This window comes from Fundulus heteroclitus, chromosome 2 (assembly GCF_011125445.2).
Source record: "Fundulus heteroclitus isolate FHET01 chromosome 2, MU-UCD_Fhet_4.1, whole genome shotgun sequence".
Lineage (NCBI taxonomy): Eukaryota > Metazoa > Chordata > Actinopteri > Cyprinodontiformes > Fundulidae > Fundulus > Fundulus heteroclitus.
This window is the reverse complement of record NC_046362.1, coordinates 16,346,737-16,364,472: the sequence shown is the minus strand read 5'-3', so window position 1 is coordinate 16,364,472 and position 17,736 is coordinate 16,346,737. Positions and strand designations below refer to the sequence as shown.

The 17,736-nt window shown below is 38.7% G+C and overlaps 1 protein-coding gene and 1 long non-coding RNA gene across 3 annotated transcripts in view; one reads left to right on the top strand and one right to left on the bottom strand.

Moving 5' to 3' along the window:
• The window catches only part of stra6 (signaling receptor and transporter of retinol STRA6), a 24,493-nt gene extending 12,910 nt beyond the window's left edge, over positions 1-11,583 (bottom strand). For both annotated transcript variants that reach the window (XM_012857041.3, XM_012857042.3), the window contains exons 1-6: positions 11,481-11,583; positions 3,953-4,390; positions 2,013-2,079; positions 1,278-1,360; positions 615-748; positions 100-266 (exon numbers count right to left, since the gene is read on the bottom strand). In XM_012857041.3, coding sequence (XP_012712495.2) covers positions 100-266; positions 615-748; positions 1,278-1,360; positions 2,013-2,079; positions 3,953-4,023 — 522 coding nt within the window. In that variant the 5' untranslated portion in view covers positions 4,024-4,390; positions 11,481-11,583. The remainder of the gene's footprint in view (positions 1-99; positions 267-614; positions 749-1,277; positions 1,361-2,012; positions 2,080-3,952; positions 4,391-11,480) is intronic.
• The window catches only part of LOC110366792, a 26,062-nt gene continuing 19,380 nt past the window's right edge, over positions 11,055-17,736 (top strand). Inside the window, exon 1 of the long non-coding RNA XR_004933177.1 lies at positions 11,055-11,297. This is a non-coding gene — a long non-coding RNA (uncharacterized LOC110366792). The remainder of the gene's footprint in view (positions 11,298-17,736) is intronic.

Sequence of the window (17,736 nt, the reverse complement as noted above, 5' to 3'; positions counted from 1 at the left end):
TTTCTCGCTCCCACACATTAAAAAAAAAGTTATGAGAGAGAAATGGCTATTTCTGAGTCATTTTTAAAAAGAGAGAGAGAAAAAAAGAATATTACTCACCAGAGGTGTTTTGGGGCAATCAATTTTTTGCCACACCAGAACACTGAAGTGTGTCCATGACAGGAGGCTACCAAGTACATAGCCAACGTTATTATGTAAAGTGCCACATGCCAGGAGAGGGTAGTATAGAGCGGGGTAGTAGAAGACTCCCAGAATCACCCAGTTCTCTGCAAACAGAACACCCGTGTGTGAACCGCAGAAGGTGTGACGACATTTTGTTTTATCTTCACACCAAAGGCAGCTATAGCCACAAAAAAATCTTACAGGACCCATTTAAAAAAAAAATAAAAACAGTTGCTAATTATTTAGCAGATTAGGTGTTTTTCTGCTCTGCAAAACCTTTAAAGTTTTCGGTTTGGTGTAAAGAAGCAGGTGAAACACAGTAGTCCAGCTGTATGACATGTAGTGTTTAACAAATGTTGAGTTTTAAAGGTGTTGTCTCCCTACAACCTTTCTCATAAACAAAGCCTAAATAATACAATAAATCATTGCAGACAGCATGAGGTTGAGCTCACGTTTGTTCGTGGAGTCTTTGGTGAAAGGGAGGGGGTTTGGAGAGACGAGCAGCCCCCACAGTTTGCACAACAGCACGCCGAACACAGCCACTGCCAGACCCTTGTGCTGCGTATGGTCCAGGAAGTTCACCGGACTGAGGAGCAAAGCAGCAGGTGTTCAGTGCTCACACGTTACCAGAATAATATCTGAATGACAGACTGATCAATCCAGACTTTTTAAAACCTTTGTCTTACTGATAAAACATTGAACTACATAAGCAGTTCTACAGAGACAAGCTTGCTGGTGAGTTGTCCCTCTGTTTATGGTGCATTTCACACTTTAGCTTTGATTTACTGCTGTTTGTTAGACAAACCTATTAGAATGAGCATCCCATAATGCATTTGAGAAAAGTGGAAACACAGCTGAAAGCAAAAATCAACAAAACGTCCACTCCTGATTTATGACGCGACAACTGAACTAATAAACACTTCAGATACCTTAAAACTACCACCTCCACCCCCATTACCAAATGGTCTAGAGAGGCGTTCCCTATCTAAATAAACATGTTTACATGTTAAACCTTATATTATTCTAAGGCAGTAGCATTGAATTTTTTTAAATATGACAGTAAACCATTCATTTCTGTAAAATAAAAAATCACAAAAAGAGTAAATGATACTTACCTGAGTAAACCTGGGAGCCCTTTCTGTCTGTTGCCCACCTTCGTGCGCCTGGCCAGGATGGCTAGAATCAGCATGACGACCAGCTGAAAGGACAGACATCTCGGTTAGCTTCAGCCGCAGAGCACCATGCAGCGAGGCGCCACAAAAGACTTAACCTCAGTCTCATTAGCGCTCCCTACAGATGTGGTCTGAGGAAAGTGTCATTAGTCAGGATGACCAGTTACTGGAGGGGGTTCGACGACCTTTTAGACCTATGACACATTTAGGAAACACCAGGCTGGGAAGAATGTTTTTCTTTTAATTGAGGCTGTCTATCACGATTGGCTCTAAAGAGAACAAGTGATGAGTATTAGGATAAAAGATAGTAAGGATAAAGAGAGAAATGTAAAGATAAATAAAACTAAGACTTAAAATGATTTAAAATAAAAAAAGCATGCGCTCCTTAACTCTTGCACTGATAATGGTCAGGTTTTTACAACTCAGTCAAAGTTGCACTATTTTCATGAGTCAAAACATGACCGAAATTTTTTTTCAGTACTAATATCTGATGATTGTTTTGTAATGCGATTTCTTCACTCCATGATTTCCTGCTTTTTTGGGTGAGAGGGGACGTTTTTCATTGTGGACAGACAAAAAGGACCAGACACAGAGTTAGTTCTGTAATTCAGGAAGTGACACATGCCTGGCTTTCATTAAGCACGTCCGTGTGTTACTGCGTGAAGACGTCAGACTTACGGATATTGCAGTGATGCATATGTGATAGAGCATGTCATCTGCGGTGGGGTCACATGGTGGGACGGTTCTAAACAAAGACACAAACGAGTCACATGTTAGCAAAGAAAGAAAATCAGGCCCTTAAACACAAGGCTTTGAGTTCCTAAGCTGACCTCTGGTGTACCTCGCTAAACGTTTCACATGTCAATGGCCCGGATCATTTGTGGCTGGAAACTCGGTGGTCAAAGTCTCAGAGCGGAGATTTGGATTTAAACGGATTGGATCGAGTGTGACACAAGAAAACACGTTCCTGTGCAATAGGCAAGAAAGCCTCAGATGTTAGATTTCTTCACAAACCTTTCAGGACAGTGCTGCATATTATTTCATGCCAAACCACTCATGAGATTTTTTTTTACTATTATTTTGTTGAATTTTCAATTGAAATTCTGCTATTCTAAGACATTAATTCCCTATAAGCTTTATAATTCCAGCCTCAGCCTGGCTATTTGTCCAACTTCAATGGGAGTCTCAACTCCTTTGCTGCCAATAACAGGTCTTCTTTTAGTATTGGCCTGTATTTTACTCCATTAATCTTCTCATCATTCCCTGTTCCTGCTGATGAAAAGCATCCCCACAGCATGATGCCGGCTCCACTGTGTTTGCCATTTAGTGGGATCCATTTGATTTCTTTCAAATGTTGGCTTTTATCTTGCCACTCTTCCTTAAGACCCAATTTGTTGTTGGACAAGTAACAGATTCAGCATCAGATTCTCCTTCGCGTTCTGTGGATATCTGCAGCTCCGTCAGCGAAGCTCTTGGCAGCTTCTCTAATTGATGCTCTTTTTGCCAAGCCTGTCACGTTAGGATGGAAGACCATGTATTGGTAGGTTTGTAGTTGTACCACACTCTTAGTCATAAAATGCTCAAAGTTTTGCATGTTGCTGGACAACCTCATCCTCCTTCAGACATCTCCACTGCTTTCTCCCTGACCTGTCAGCTCTGTTCCTTTGGCCTTCGTGATGCTGTTAGTTCACTAATGTTCTCTAAAAAATATATATATAAAAAAACTCTGAGGTCTTCACAGAACAGCTGGATTTATACTGAAATAAAATTACACACTGCTGAGCGCTGAGGATTTTTTATAGGGGTATCAGAGGAAAAGGGGGTGTATACAACTGTCTGCCACATCCTAAATGCATTTAAAAAGCACTGTACATGTAAAAGTATGAGGGCATTGAAACATCTGTTATCTCAAAATCAAACTGGGAAGTATTAAAAAGGCAGAGCAGAAAGAAACGTTTTCTCGATTAAAAAAATAACGTCTCGAGATCCAGTGCTGCCAAATTAATGGGTGAAGTATGATGAGTTATGAAAAGACTTTAATGAGCTTAACTGGTGCTACTAGAAAACCTAAAACTTAAAAGTGTCTTGACCAAAACATACAGTTTTCTATTGTGTTGCACATCTTCAGAACATTAATAATATGTGGGACATACTATGAATTGACCTTCAAAGTGCTGTGGCATCACATTGTGCGGTTGATCGCTAAATCTGTGTCTTTTTTTTTTTTTAGATGAATTGCACTAGGATATGTCTCATCCCTTTAAGCATTTTCCTTAGAAAGATTCAGCCAACAACATTTACAAATGTCCTGAGCAACCTACAACCTAAAAACCTGAAAATGATATGGCAAAGGCATGAGACTAAAGAAAAAAAAAAAAAACCTGAGACTGGGTCACACACTGACATTGTCCCAGTAGAAGTGTGCTATGAGTCACCTAATATCTCAGTGAGAGGCGTATCTCAGCACTAACTCCAAACAAAAGACAGGGGAACTACTACTCAACATCAAATGGGAGGACAGGTGAAATTTCATTTGTTGTCGAAAACAGCAGAATGTTTAAAATTAGGAGAAAATAAAGAGCTTAAAGGATGTGCGGTTAGAAACGCTTCACACTTACTCTGTTTCAATTTTGGATGGCAGTGGATCCAGGTCCGGATACTCATAGTCCAGGAGAGCATCCTTATCCATTGTGCTTTCTCTTTTTCAAACAGATCCTGTTACAAAGAAGTTGGAAAACTGTCCGGAGTCTCTGGTAACAGAAAGTTGTGATCCCCCTGCCTCAAGGGGGGAGTGGGGGTGGGGGTGGGGGGTATCTCCCAAAGCCCTACGTTGGCCTCTGCTGCGGCTGCTGTTGATGCACAGGCGTCCTTGTTCCCCCTGTGTTTGGTCTACTCTCAGTCAGACTCCGCTATTCTCTCTCACAGCTCGTATTGTAGGTGCCCTCGTCCCACTCTGGTCCTGAGTATAATGTGACAAGTCCCAGCTGCTGCCTGCTGCCTCCACCCTTCTTTAAGGCCCTGTTTCAGCTTAGGGTTACCACCAACAAACCAGGAGCCTGGAGAAAAGCGTGAGAGAGAGGGGGGCAAGAGTGGGAGAGAGGAGGGAGAAATGTGGAGAACTGGTCAGTGAATCTGGAAGGCCACCTGCGTCTTACTAGGATTACATCGACTTTGTTGAACTCCGCTGCTGGACCTGTTGCTTGTGGTTGACATGGTTAGGCGTGAATGGTTATAAAACTCCTGCTATGACTGTGTGGGTAGCTGCAAGTAATGGGAGCTTTTTTTTTTTTTTTTTTTATCAGAGCCATTGGAGTTCCATGCTGATAACAGGGAAATTCTAGCGTTGTTCCTTCCTGTCCTGTTAGCAGTTATTTGCCAAAAGGTTACCCAAAGCTAAATGCGGGTGGATCTCCAACACGGCATGGAGTTACATACAGCAGAAAGTGGGAGAACTTGTTTGGCTCAGCAGAATGGAGGAAATCCCAACGAAAGGTTATATCTCCTCATGCTCAGCTTGATAAGAATCAAGGAAGGGCTCATTCACCTCAGTACTTTGTCATTTACAGATAAGGAAAGATACTGATGTCAGAATGCACAGTGCTTTGCAAAAGTACGTACACCCCCCGAACTGTTAGAGAGTTTGTAAAATTACAACCAAAGCTTCTGTGTATCTCATTTGGATTTTATGTGACTGACCAACACAAACCCTGATAACAAAGTGAAAGGAAAACTCAAAACAATAATAATGATAATAAAAGAAACTTTACAAATATATAAGCATGGTATGCATTTTATTGCAGTTATTTTCAGTCATTATGCAGTGGTACAAACTTTCTTTCTGTATTTATAGCCGCAAGTTTTTAAGGGAATGTCTCCACCAGCTTTGCACTTCAAAAGACAAAAAAATATGGTCTTTTTATCTTCGTAAAATAGCTAAACTTGTTCAGATTAGGTGGAAGGCATCATTGAGCTTCCGTTGTCTAGTCTTGCCACAGATTCTCAATTGGATTTAGCTCTGGACCCTCGCATGGTCTAGAGACCATGGGTGTCAAACTAATTTCTATATGGGGCCACTTTGGCATCATGAAGTCATTAAAGGGGCCGGTTTCATGTGTAGAGATGATACTTTTCATGTCATAATTTCATTCCAGTTCACATAGTACTATACAAAATGCACAGTAACATAAAAGTAGCACCCTTAGGCCCAGTTTATACAGTTATCTGCAAAAAAAAGTTGATATTGGGGTGAGTTACACTTACAGGAGGCACAGTTTTAGCCACTTTATACACATAAAAAGAAAAGATATGCCTTTTTTTTCTGGCTCTCGAGGGGCGGATAATTTACCTTGACGGGCCAGATTTGGCCCATGGGCCTTGAGTTTGACACCTGTGGTCTAGACCATCTAAAGCTCTACCTTTATTTTTAGGGCTTTTGTCCTGCTCAAAGGTGAACCTCTGCCCCAATCTCGAGTCTATTTTGCAGGATCTAACAGATTTTTTGGGGGATTACCATGTGTTTAGCTACATCTGTCATTTATTCAAGTCTGACCAGCTTTGCTATCACTGTGAAAGAAAATTTTACCCCAGAGCATGACATGATATTGTCACTGAAGAGTTGGCTTACTTTGTTCAGTGGTGGTCTGCCCCACTGAGTGATTGACATGTAGGCCAAACATTTTTATTTTGCTTTCAACTAACCAGAGCATTTTTTTCACCTGTTCACTCTTTCCTACATATTGTGGCAAACTGCAAACAGGACTTCTTTTGGCAGCCATTCAACAATGGTGATCTTTTAACCACTCATGCATACATTATTTTTAGAATGTATGACAAATAGTTATCCTGTTGGGGAAACAAAACTTCCACCTGAGCTGTGTTTCTCTGTGGCTCCCCCAGACATGCCATGAATGCTTCTCTAATTCTTTCACTGCTTTGTCAGATTTTGTAGCCAAGACTTATTAGGTTTGTGACTGTGCCATTTTTTTTCCCATTCTGGGATGAACAATTAAATGGTTCTCTGTGAAATGTTCAAAGCTTGGGACGTGGTTTTATTATCAATTCTACTTTCAAATCTATATTCCTTTTCATTCAGGATGATGTTTGTTCACTAAGATCCACTAAAAAAAATCTTTCCATCCATCCATCCATCCATCCATCCATCCATCCATCCATCCATCCATCCATCCATCCATCCATCCATCCATCCATCTATCCATTTTCCCACACGCTTATCCCTAAAAATCTTACACAGTTAAATTACACAGTTAAACTCTATCTTCTAATTAGGTCACTTCTAAAGCAATTTGGTAGCATTTGGTAGGATTTAAATGTAGGGTATCAGAGTAAAGGGGATTGCATTTATATATATATATATATATATATATATATATATATATATATATATATATATATATATATATATATATATATATATATATATTCCCATCACAGTTTTCATTAATTTTTTTAATAAAATAACTTGATGTTTGTATGTGTACCAGTGGCATTAACACTTTTAAAAAAGCATTGAATATTATTGCTCTTGGTAGGAATAAGTGCGGTCTTACCTAAAATTATCATACATTGCTGCATAGACAACATTTCTACCTACAAACCTGATTAATTAAGAAACAGAACAACATTATGAGTGCTTCATCACCAACTCGATGCTGCACCTAAGTGGCAAACATGCAAACAGTTAATCATTAACTTATGTGAAGGAAAGCAATGAAAGGAAGGGTTTCGCTGCATGCTGTACGCATACATCCATAAAACCTCCCGATCTTCATCTTGATAACAAAATGAACAATTAAGATAATGTTGTTATCTATTTAGTTGTTCCTTAACTAAGGATGTGCAGGATTTGCTTCTTCCAGTTTCTGCAAAGTCTTTGTCAAGATCTACCATTGCCTTAGATAAAAAAGTTGGGACCATTTAGCGTCACATTTTAAACTTCCAAAGATAAAACTGTGACAGGTTGCAACTTATGTAGAATTTTTACTTTTTCTCAATTTAAGGAATTTAGCTTTAACATTTTTCTCAACAGCCTGACCATTTATATCAACGTACAAGCATAAACAGCAAACATTTACTTTGCACAAGTACTTGATAAAACAGATTTGTGTGAGAAGAAACGAAAGCTTCAAAGAAGTAAAACAAATCATCTGTATATTATTAAAGTTTCAGAAAGAGATGATTGCAATGTTTTAAGGACATGCCCTTTGTCAAGCAAACAATTCCCAACTAATGTAATTCTTAATGAACAGTAAGTGACTCTGACACTTTGAACAGTCACATCCAAACATCACAAAGGGACAAAACCTGGATTCCCACATTCTTACAAAACACAACATTTATGATAATATACTTCCTTAATCTTGTTCAATTCTCTTGAAATAGATAAACTTCCAACTTAATTTCAACACAAGCCTGTGAGTGCTACCAGGACACAGAAAGGTCAAGGGTCATGGAAAGGCCAGAGATTCAGTTCTGTCTTTATTTACTAGAATCCGAAAAGAGTAACAAGAAATGCACTTCAGCATTTATTTTTTTATTTGCGTCACTGCATGGAACAAACAAAATGAAAAGTTGAGTATATCCCCAAAAAATAAAAGTCCTTATAACTAATCAAACCATTATTCCTTCAAGTTACTTTCAACAACCTTTTCTGCAAACACAGCCTACTGTATATGTACAAATTTATTTAAAAAGGGTTTATTCCCTACCAGACTTAAATATTTGTATTTAAAATGGCTGAAAATGTAACTGTCTTTCCACTGAGAGCAATGTTCTCTCTCTGGAATTGGTCTTTGCAAGCTTTGGAGATCTAGACTAGAGTCTGAAATTTGGCTCATTCTTCTTTGCAAGTTCAACCTCATGCTGATTTGATGGAGAATATCTATGAACACCCATTTAAAAGTGTTACTGCAGATTGTCAATTGAATTGAGGTTATTCTAATGCAGATTGTGCTTGAATCAAAATCCCTCCCTTATAGTTCTGGTTTTATCTTAAAGTTGTCATCAATGGTTGAAGAAACCACTACACCATCTTCTAGTTCTCTCAGGATTCCCCTACGGTATGCTTAGTTCCAGGCATCTTCCCATCAATATTTAATTATTATATTTCTATATTTTCTGTATTTACTAATCGATTGGCTTCTGAAGCAGTTGGTTAGACTGGATGTTATTAGGGGTAAAGGGGGGCTGAAAACAAACAACCACCACAATTTTCAGAACTTTACAGTGAAAAAGGCTTACAATTTTGCACTGCTTTTTGTTATTCTGGCACAAAATAAATCCAATAATATCTAATTATAAAGCAAGGGTTTGTGGTTGTAACTTTACAAAATGTGACAAAAATAAATACTTTGGCAAAGAATTTTATGTCAACAGAGTTCTAGTTCTTGCCTATAGCTGCTTTTGCTGCTTTTGCTTTTCTCAAACACCAATCATGAATATATGACAAGATTACTGTCACCTAACATTAAACTGCAATAAAATGTCCCCTCTAACACTCATGTGAAAATAGCAGACTAAGTCACCAAATCAAATGTGCTCCCAAAGCAAAAGCAGCCCACCAAATAAAGGGGTCACTGAACAAAGAATGCTTTGAACAGTTACATCACAAGGAGGTGGTTTGATTGAATAAGACACTTAACTTACTTGTATCAGGTTTAGGAAGTTGACTGAAAAGCCTTTTTTTAGAAGGAGCTATGTTAAGTACGGGCATGAGCCCTGTAAAAACAGAACATAATTGAGCTACTGACTTGCTAATCCATTTTTAACAATGTAAACATGCACACTGTCAACACAGACAAGTCATGCTTTAACAAAGCAATCAAAAGAATATGTCGAGAGCTTTCCAAATGTCACAACAAACCAAATACTTTCATGGTTTGTGTACATTTTCTATTTGTATGTTCTCATCAAAAGACTATAAAACACACACACACACAAAAAAGGCAAGGAGGTACTTTTTTCATGTGGTCAAAAACAGAAATTTAAAATTGATTGATTTTCTTCTTAGGTTTTAAATCCATAAAAAACAAAATCACCAGCAAACAGAGAAGTACACAGACAAATTGGTTATCATGAAGTGGTGGGTGAATGAATTGAGTACAGAGAGGCAGGAGGCAGAAATTGTGCAAAAATAAAAATATTTATTAAAGAAACAGAAACGCACAAATACCCAAGTCCAAAATCAGAAACTGCAAGAGGGAACATTAAACAGAAACTAATCAAGAAACACTGCGATAGACTGGCGACCTGTGCAGGGTGTACCCCGCCTCTCGCCCATTGACAGCTGGAGATAGGCACCAGCGCCCCTCGCGACCCCACAAGGGATAGACGTGTTAGAAAATGGATGGATGGATGGATGGATAATCAAGAAACAAGGAGGAAACCAGGTACACAGAGGGATAAAACCAGAATGAACCAGCAGTGACTGAAAGAAGGAAAGGGAAGTTAGTGTACAATGAGCCATACTGAGGAGAGGTGGCACGTGGGAGGCTAATTAACCAGAGAGTAGCCCCTCATTCACACAGACTCCGTCATCCGTGCATGCTCCGTTTGTCTGTCGCAAATAAAAGCCATTCTAGTCAATGTGTCAATTCCCATCGGCTCCGTGATGCTATGGATGAATAAATGAACGGATCCTGCACGCATCCAGTGTGGATTGCCGCACAGCAAATTTTGCAATGGATGACGGAGCGGACAAGGAATGTAGTGTATGTGACGCCGGCTTAAGAAGAGCATAGAAAAGAAGAGATCTGATGCATGAATTGGCAGGACAGAACCTAAACACACAGAGACCAAACACTACATAACAGTACACAAACAGAACATCACACAACATGAGATCCAAAACAAAAAACCAACAGGAGACTGGAAGTCTCAAACAGGTGGGGAGAAAACAGGAAGTAAAACCTTGCAGAACTAAAAAGAAAGGACCAGACCAACCAAAACAAAACAGGAAACTATGAATGAGAAACTCAGTAATTCAAGACCACATCCCTAAATAGGCTACATGAAAAAACTAAACTATATAAACACAATCTAAACTCATACTGACAGGACAGTTTGTAATATACAACCAGACATCTAGCTCTGTGAACATCATATAATGGATATTAGGAGGTGCTGTTTCTTCTTAACACCTCAAAAATAGTCTCACATTTTATCTCACCAAAAAAACAAATATAGACAAACCAGAACAAAAAAAACTTACAGGAGGTTGTTGTGCTGTTGTTGTTAATGACGAAAACATACCCCTACCATATATGGGTGATGACATCACGAGTTGAAGCATACTTAGGATGGCAGGAAACTGGTCATATTAATTTGCTATTCTTTGCCAGTAATTTCTTAACTTTTTTTAAAATATAAATATTATTGTTCATCCACTTTTAATCCCCCAAAAAAATCATGCATACGTCAATATATTATTTTTCAAATGAAAAATAAACTTCAAACAAACAGTTGCTTTTTGTTTTTATACCAATTTCCGTTTAAGAAATATAATCTAAATATTCACGGACCTTTCAAGTTGTGCTCTGCAAACTAATTAAACTCCAGTCTTGTGTTTTTTTTTTTTTAATTTAAAACAAAAGTAGCAGTCAAAACGTTCGACCATCACATTTCCCACGGTTGTGAATGCATCACTCATCTTTTTTTTTTTTTTTTTTTCCGTCACAGACGTGGAGCCCGGTTGAATTCGGCTTCAAACAGACCTCACGGACAAACTTCTAGCCTTTGAAGTGGAGCTTGATGTTCCGAACAAAGACACTTTGAGCCCCGCCAGGTAACTGAGTCACCTGCGCCTCCGCTCTGCGTGCAGGAGACGGTCCTGGAACTTCAGCCTTGTGGTTGAACAACAGGTTGCTCTCAGTGGATCACCGGCACAGACTATTCTATAAAGCATTGTGCGCCCTGGCGGATATAACCTCTAGCCTCCTGAAATCACAGGTGGGTGTGCTGGTGCAGCGCCAAGCAGGCGTGAACCTTAAAAACCATTGATTTTTTTTATTATTCTTATTGACATACACGTTTGTTTGTTTTTCCAATAAAGATAGATGCATTATTTTAAAATGAATCATTCAAAATTAGCTCACTTTTAGCTCACAATTCAGACCTAAATCAATATCTTACCTTTTTCCCCAGTCCTGTCCAGTTTACTCTTAGTTTGGAGCACCTTAGAGGCTTTTCCCCCTTTCACAGGCACCTTACAGCAGTCCAGTTATTACATAAACAGCGATCTCAAGGGTAACTCTAGTCCCCCCCCACCCCCCTCCCCCTTGACACCCCATGCTGCGCAAAGGTGGGACTTTGCTCTGTCTCTATCTTGTGATGGTGAAAGCATCATAAAAATTCTGCTGTGTGCAAACTTAAAAGAAAAAAAAAATCCTGTTGTGAAACATTAAGTGGTGACTAATGAGTTCAAGTTCAGGTTGTTTTCATTGATGCTGTTACAAGTGGAGTAAAGTCTGGGAGTTATATTTTGAAGGTACTGTCCAGTGGTCTATCTTTTTAACCGATAAATGTAAATGCACAACAAAAAAGGAGCTGGGTTATGAAGCATGGATTTAATCCTCAGCAATTAGCAAAATACGTTTTTAAACTGAAGCAGTTTTGTATGTCTCTTGGTTAATTATATCTGGAGAGGAAGAACAATAAAGCTGATGAGCTGGTTATGGTAAATACTGTGGTGGATGGATAACATTTGACAGATCTCAGCGTAGGGTTTAAAGCATTTTTATTTGTTTATTTTCGTTGCAAGGGATTCTGTCATGCAGGTTTACAAAGTTTGACTGATGACCCAAACCTTTCATGCAAGCTGAATTTTTGCAGTCTTTATGTGTTCCCAAAACACAAGAATCCATCTTGTCCCGCTCCCAGTTCAACAGTTCAGGACCGAACCAAAAACAGTTTGGGCCAATCAGGTAGCAGTGTATGGGTTCAAGGCGAGACATATCCCTGTGACGAAAGCAAGAGCTGCCGAGCCCACAGCAGAACCAATGTAAACATGGCAGCGCAGGGGGACGCACAAGTAGTTTCTGCTGTCACTTTTGGTCAGCATCCACAGTTTCATCTTTAAAAGAAGAACAGCAAGAAGTGCCTTGACCAGAGTAACTTTATGTGGTTTCTTATGACTGCTTCTTACATTTTCATGTGATACCACGATTGGCTAAAACCGACCTTTAGTAGGAGGGCACTAGGTGTCGCTTTGCCCAATCAGCTCGGAAAGTTCTGCTGAATGTCCCTCCTTTCCCCCAAACGGATTCAATAGAAGCAGACCAGTGGCGGTTCTAGACCAAATTTACCAGGGGGGCCAAGGTGGAGCCAGTGTTTTTTCAGAGGGGCACAGAACAAAAGAATGAAATAATAAAACAGAGCAATATTTAATTGTTTTATTAATATTAAGTGAGCCACTTGTGGCTATGGAACTGCAGGTTTCAGACCTCTGATCTAGCAGATGAAAACTGTGATTCCAGCTCGATATGGCTGAAGCTAGACGCGAAACACCTTAATTTTGAAATCCTAAAACTTTATAGCTAAAAAATGTGTGTGTATATGTATGTATGTGTGTATATATATATATATATACAAATGTATGTGTATATATATATATATATATATATATATATATATATATATATATATATATATATATATATATATATATATGTATATGTGTGCAAATGTCGTATTCTGCTTGGGGCAGTGTAAATAGTTATAGTGGCACTGCATGCATTCTGAACTCATAATACTTTAGCTTACTAGATCAATTTGAGACTTTCTGAGTGCTGAGTGATGTTTCCTTAGCCTTCTTAAGCTTTTTATACTTTCAAATGAGTCCAGAGCTGTCTGTGCCCTAAATAAGTACAAATTATATTTTGTACAAGTAATTCGATTTTCTCCTACTGTTATTTGTGTTATTCCAACTTTTCCTTAAATACGAACAGTTGCTTAAAATTGCTTTTTGGGAAGATGTTTAATTATATAACTATATTATATATGCAGAAGCTTGATATCCTAATTATTAAAAAAATTAAATTAAATTACAGCAATCTGCTGTCCCAGCTGTCCATGCGCCCAATAAATTGCCTGGTCATATCTGCATCAGTGTAACATATTTTAATATATATTTTGACCCCATTTTTTTATACTTGTGCTACTTTATGCTCCATAGGTAGGAATATGTATTTGTTGGAAAAGTCAGTTCTGATCGACTAGTTGGGAGAAATATTGCCTTTATATTAAATCATGGCTCCTAAAGGCCTGCAGGGTGCATGGGGCTAATTACTGTGGATAGTTTTCTACAGCTCAGTCTGCTTCACCGCCTCTGTCATAATCAATGAGCCCTGTTACAGTCAATTAGAGCATAATTGGATTTTGTGTATGTCCGAGGTGGAAAAACGTACATTTGAGCAGACATAAAAGAGCTGCTTATCTCTGTTGACAGCTGCGACGAAGCTGAATTGGGTTGGCGAGCTGTAACATTTAGGAGAAATGAAGTCAGTGTACAACACATCTTTGAGAAAATGCTATTGCTACGTACACTGTTTAGTGCCTAAGAAAATCCTTCTTTTCATTTTTCACTGTAATAGTGTCCATGACCATTTCCTTTTGAAAATAAGTTAATGTTTTGGTCAGTATTCATTTCCTTTTTTACATTCCTTAGCTGGTGGGTTACCCAGGCAGAAGTAATGGTGGACTGGTGGAGGAGGAGTTTTTCTCTTTAATAAGTAGCAAAGCCTTTGCCAACAGAAACAACCTGTCCAGGCAGGTTTTTATACTGCCATTAGCGGCAGATTATGTAAATAAGCAATATTAGAGATCAACTTTGCAGTATTCCAGAGATTCACTTACACTTTGAATGTTTATGTACGTCACATGGTAGATAAAGGGTGCCGCTCCAGCCAAGAGATCTGAGTGGGGAATCCAGTTTATATCACGTCTGGTGTTTTCATCTGACACGCTGCACCACTACCACTATCTGGCAGACTGACTGCCTTGCATAAAGTTCAAAGTATTTTTTTTTTCTATTGAATCCACTGAGCACTGGACAGGTGACTAAACTCGATGGATTGATCAGTGTTGTGTCCTCCTACAGCAAACAGTGAAATAGGAATCGTTACACAATGCACAAAACTTTCACAGATGTGTTCTATTTTTTTCTATGGCTGTGTCTTTGAAAAACAACTTTGACCTTTCCATCCCTTAAGATAATCTGGTATCATGTCCCTTCAAATGGTGGTATTATACTGAATTTGATAATTTAGTCTCCAGAAAACCCTCTTCAGCATCGGTCTTGCAATGTTCTGTCTGTCTACCATTGCAGTGGTGTTTTCTTTTTTACTTTTACAATCTTGGAATAGCCCATAATTATTCATCATACTGTAAGGTGCATTCAGGTGCTGATGGTTCATTGTGTCAAATATGAAACCACTTTTCAATTAAAGCTGACTAAAAACACATATTGTGCATCACATATCAGTTGCTCACCTATTGAAAATTCTTCAAAAAAACTTTTTGATATCCTGAAAATGTATTTCATGTATCTGAGACCATGTTACATTGTGTTGGGTCTTTTCAAAAGATTCTGTTTTGTTAGCTTTGGTCACCATTATTACCCCTTGAGTCTAGGAGCTGTGGTAATGCTTGAGTTGGTCAGACTTAAGTGGCTTAACAAACAAAAGGCCCATTCCTCCGACACAAGCACTGGGCACGAAAATGGGTAAAGAGAAGCCGACGTTCTAAATAAAACTCCGAAACAGTAAAGATCTTTCTTTAGCTTATTGCTCAAGATCACTCGACAAGATTACAAGAACGCTGAGCACCGGAAAGTAAAACATAGACAAAAGAGTGGAAACAGACTTGAGCATAGTGCAGTGTATCAGACTGTTCAGCTAAATCAATGTGAGGAAAACCTCTTTTCTCAACACATTCCATATAATTTGACTTCCTTCCGTTCCAGACAGTAAACAGCTCAACATTAGGTAGATTTCTATGTTCTTTTGAAAAGGTCATCAGGTTGGCATGGTTTTATTCTACTCATAGAGTTGGCAGGGTCGGCCTCCTAGCACTTTGCTAATATTAACACTGGTTTCTGGAATCTTTTATAAGAGCTGAATTTGGGATTTAAAATGAACTACGGTCACCTGTATTACTTCTGCTTGCCTCACTTGTTAATGTCACCACCTTCTCATAACTGTACTTTGATCAGTACCTTTTCTAAAATCTAATAGTGAGCCTGAAAAAAAAAACTTTAAATTGTTGCCTAATGGAATGACTGATATTAATAACTAAAATGGTCATTATAAATGTCTAAACTTTTTCAGGTTACAGCCTATGGGAAAAAACTTTTGTTGTTTAGTGTTTTAAACTTTTGTTGGTGTGTCAGTGCCACCTGTTGAGGGTAACATCAACGCCTCCATGACCCTGTGTGGATATACCATATATAGAAAATGGCCTGACATGTATGTTCTGACAGCCGGAGTACGGTTTCCAGCCTTGTCAGGTTTACAGTGAGTCTGTGACAAAGAATGGCCATTTTTAAATCTGTTAAAGCTGACAGAACCCCAACTGAATTTTGAACCTGTCCCTTTCCAACTTAGCGGGTCCAACCACTGCCACATCCTTCTCGACTACGTATTGCAATTTCTGAAGGGTGACTGAAAAAGTCTGACAGATTAAAAGTGTGGCACAATGTCCGAAGGAAAGAATTGTGTTATCTGAAGTGATTTTGTAGTTAGACCCCAGGGAAATGCAATTTTTCTGGGATTTCAGTTGTGTCAAAAGACATCTGCAATAGCCGTCACCACCTACATGATGGGAGTTTTAATAATCCATTGCAGAATGTGTTTTTAATATTGCAAGCCAAAGTTGATAGGCCTGTAGGGAAAGAAAGCAAAATCAATTTCAGTCACACTGGCCATTTCTGCTCTGATATATCACTGTCGTTGCACTGGGCAGGAAGAAACAGATTTATTTCAGAGTTTATGAGCACAGAGAATGGGACATTATTTCTAAAGAGCTTGTGACAAGTACAAATCATCCTGATAGTCATTAAAGTGGGCATGATTACTCTGTTGAGGATCGCGGTGTGCAGTGCTCACAGTGTCACGTTCCTCCTGCGATTGCCTGACAAGCACCTTAAATTTATGGCATGGAGGCATGGTCGAGTCTGAGCTGCCGTGTAGTAATCCTCTTTATGTAACTGCTCAGAAAACACCTTCAAACACACTCGAGAATTTAATTTGATTTTTCATGACCTGTTTATCTAATATGACAACTTTAAGTTTATGATTAAACACCGTCTAGAGATAATGCTGGCGCACACGTGCACTTAGACTAACTTACAGTTTATGAGGTGTAGCTTTACAAGCTGAGGTATTATTAAGTAAGCATAAAGTCTCAGAACATTTTAAGCTTTGCAGAGGTCTCATTTCATCCACAGCCATTGGAAAAAGCTCAAAGTTTGTGTTCAGCTGGAAATGGCTAATAATGAGATAAAAAGGCTTCATTCCAGATCTTGGAGTAGGAAGTTTATTTGTTATTCTTTATGTGTTGCTCTTTATGCTGTGTGTTGTTGGGTCAGTGTGTGTCCATGTCTGTTTTAGCTGGAGTGTTGTACATTTGGGTGTGATGGATGGAGTCCTCGCTCTGGTCTCCGCTATGTTATTATCTGTGGGGGTGTTTTCGGTGTTTGGGGAGGGGTTCTGGTGTATCGGTAAGCATGAATCGAAAGCATTTTGCTGATTTGCTGCTGCTGCTGTTGGCCAATAGTTCAGTAGAATATTGGTTTGATGTGTATCTTTAACCCTCTGGTGCATAGCGGCCACTGTAGTGGACAGCTACTAAAAAGTAAACATCTCTTTAATTCTATGGTTTCTATGGTGTAACTGCATATTAGTGTCTAGAATGCTCTCTGCTGCCACACTCCATTGAGGTCAATTCAGTGGTCAGTCATTGTAACTGCAAGTAAATTTCTTCTGAATCCAAGATGGCCAACAAACAGCAACCTCTGTCGACCACTGCTGGCATTTCCTCTCAATCCTTTAATAGTAGAAGAGCCCAACAGGTAAAAAAAAAAAAAATATGATGATTTACAGTAACATCTAAGGAAGGATATTATCAGTTTGAAATATAAACATTTTTCTCCAACATTTAGAAAATTACGATTAACCATGTGTCCACTGAAGTGGACGTCATGCATCGCCCATTAAATTGTTTCAACAGAAGTCATATAATTGCTTTACTGTCTTGTAATTGTTTTGCTTATAATTCAGTGTTTTAAACGTAACACATATAAGCTATTCATTTAAAATTTACACTTTATTATATTTTGTTTATACTTTGTGTATATTTTGTGCAAATTAGCTGTAGTTTCTGTGACTATACC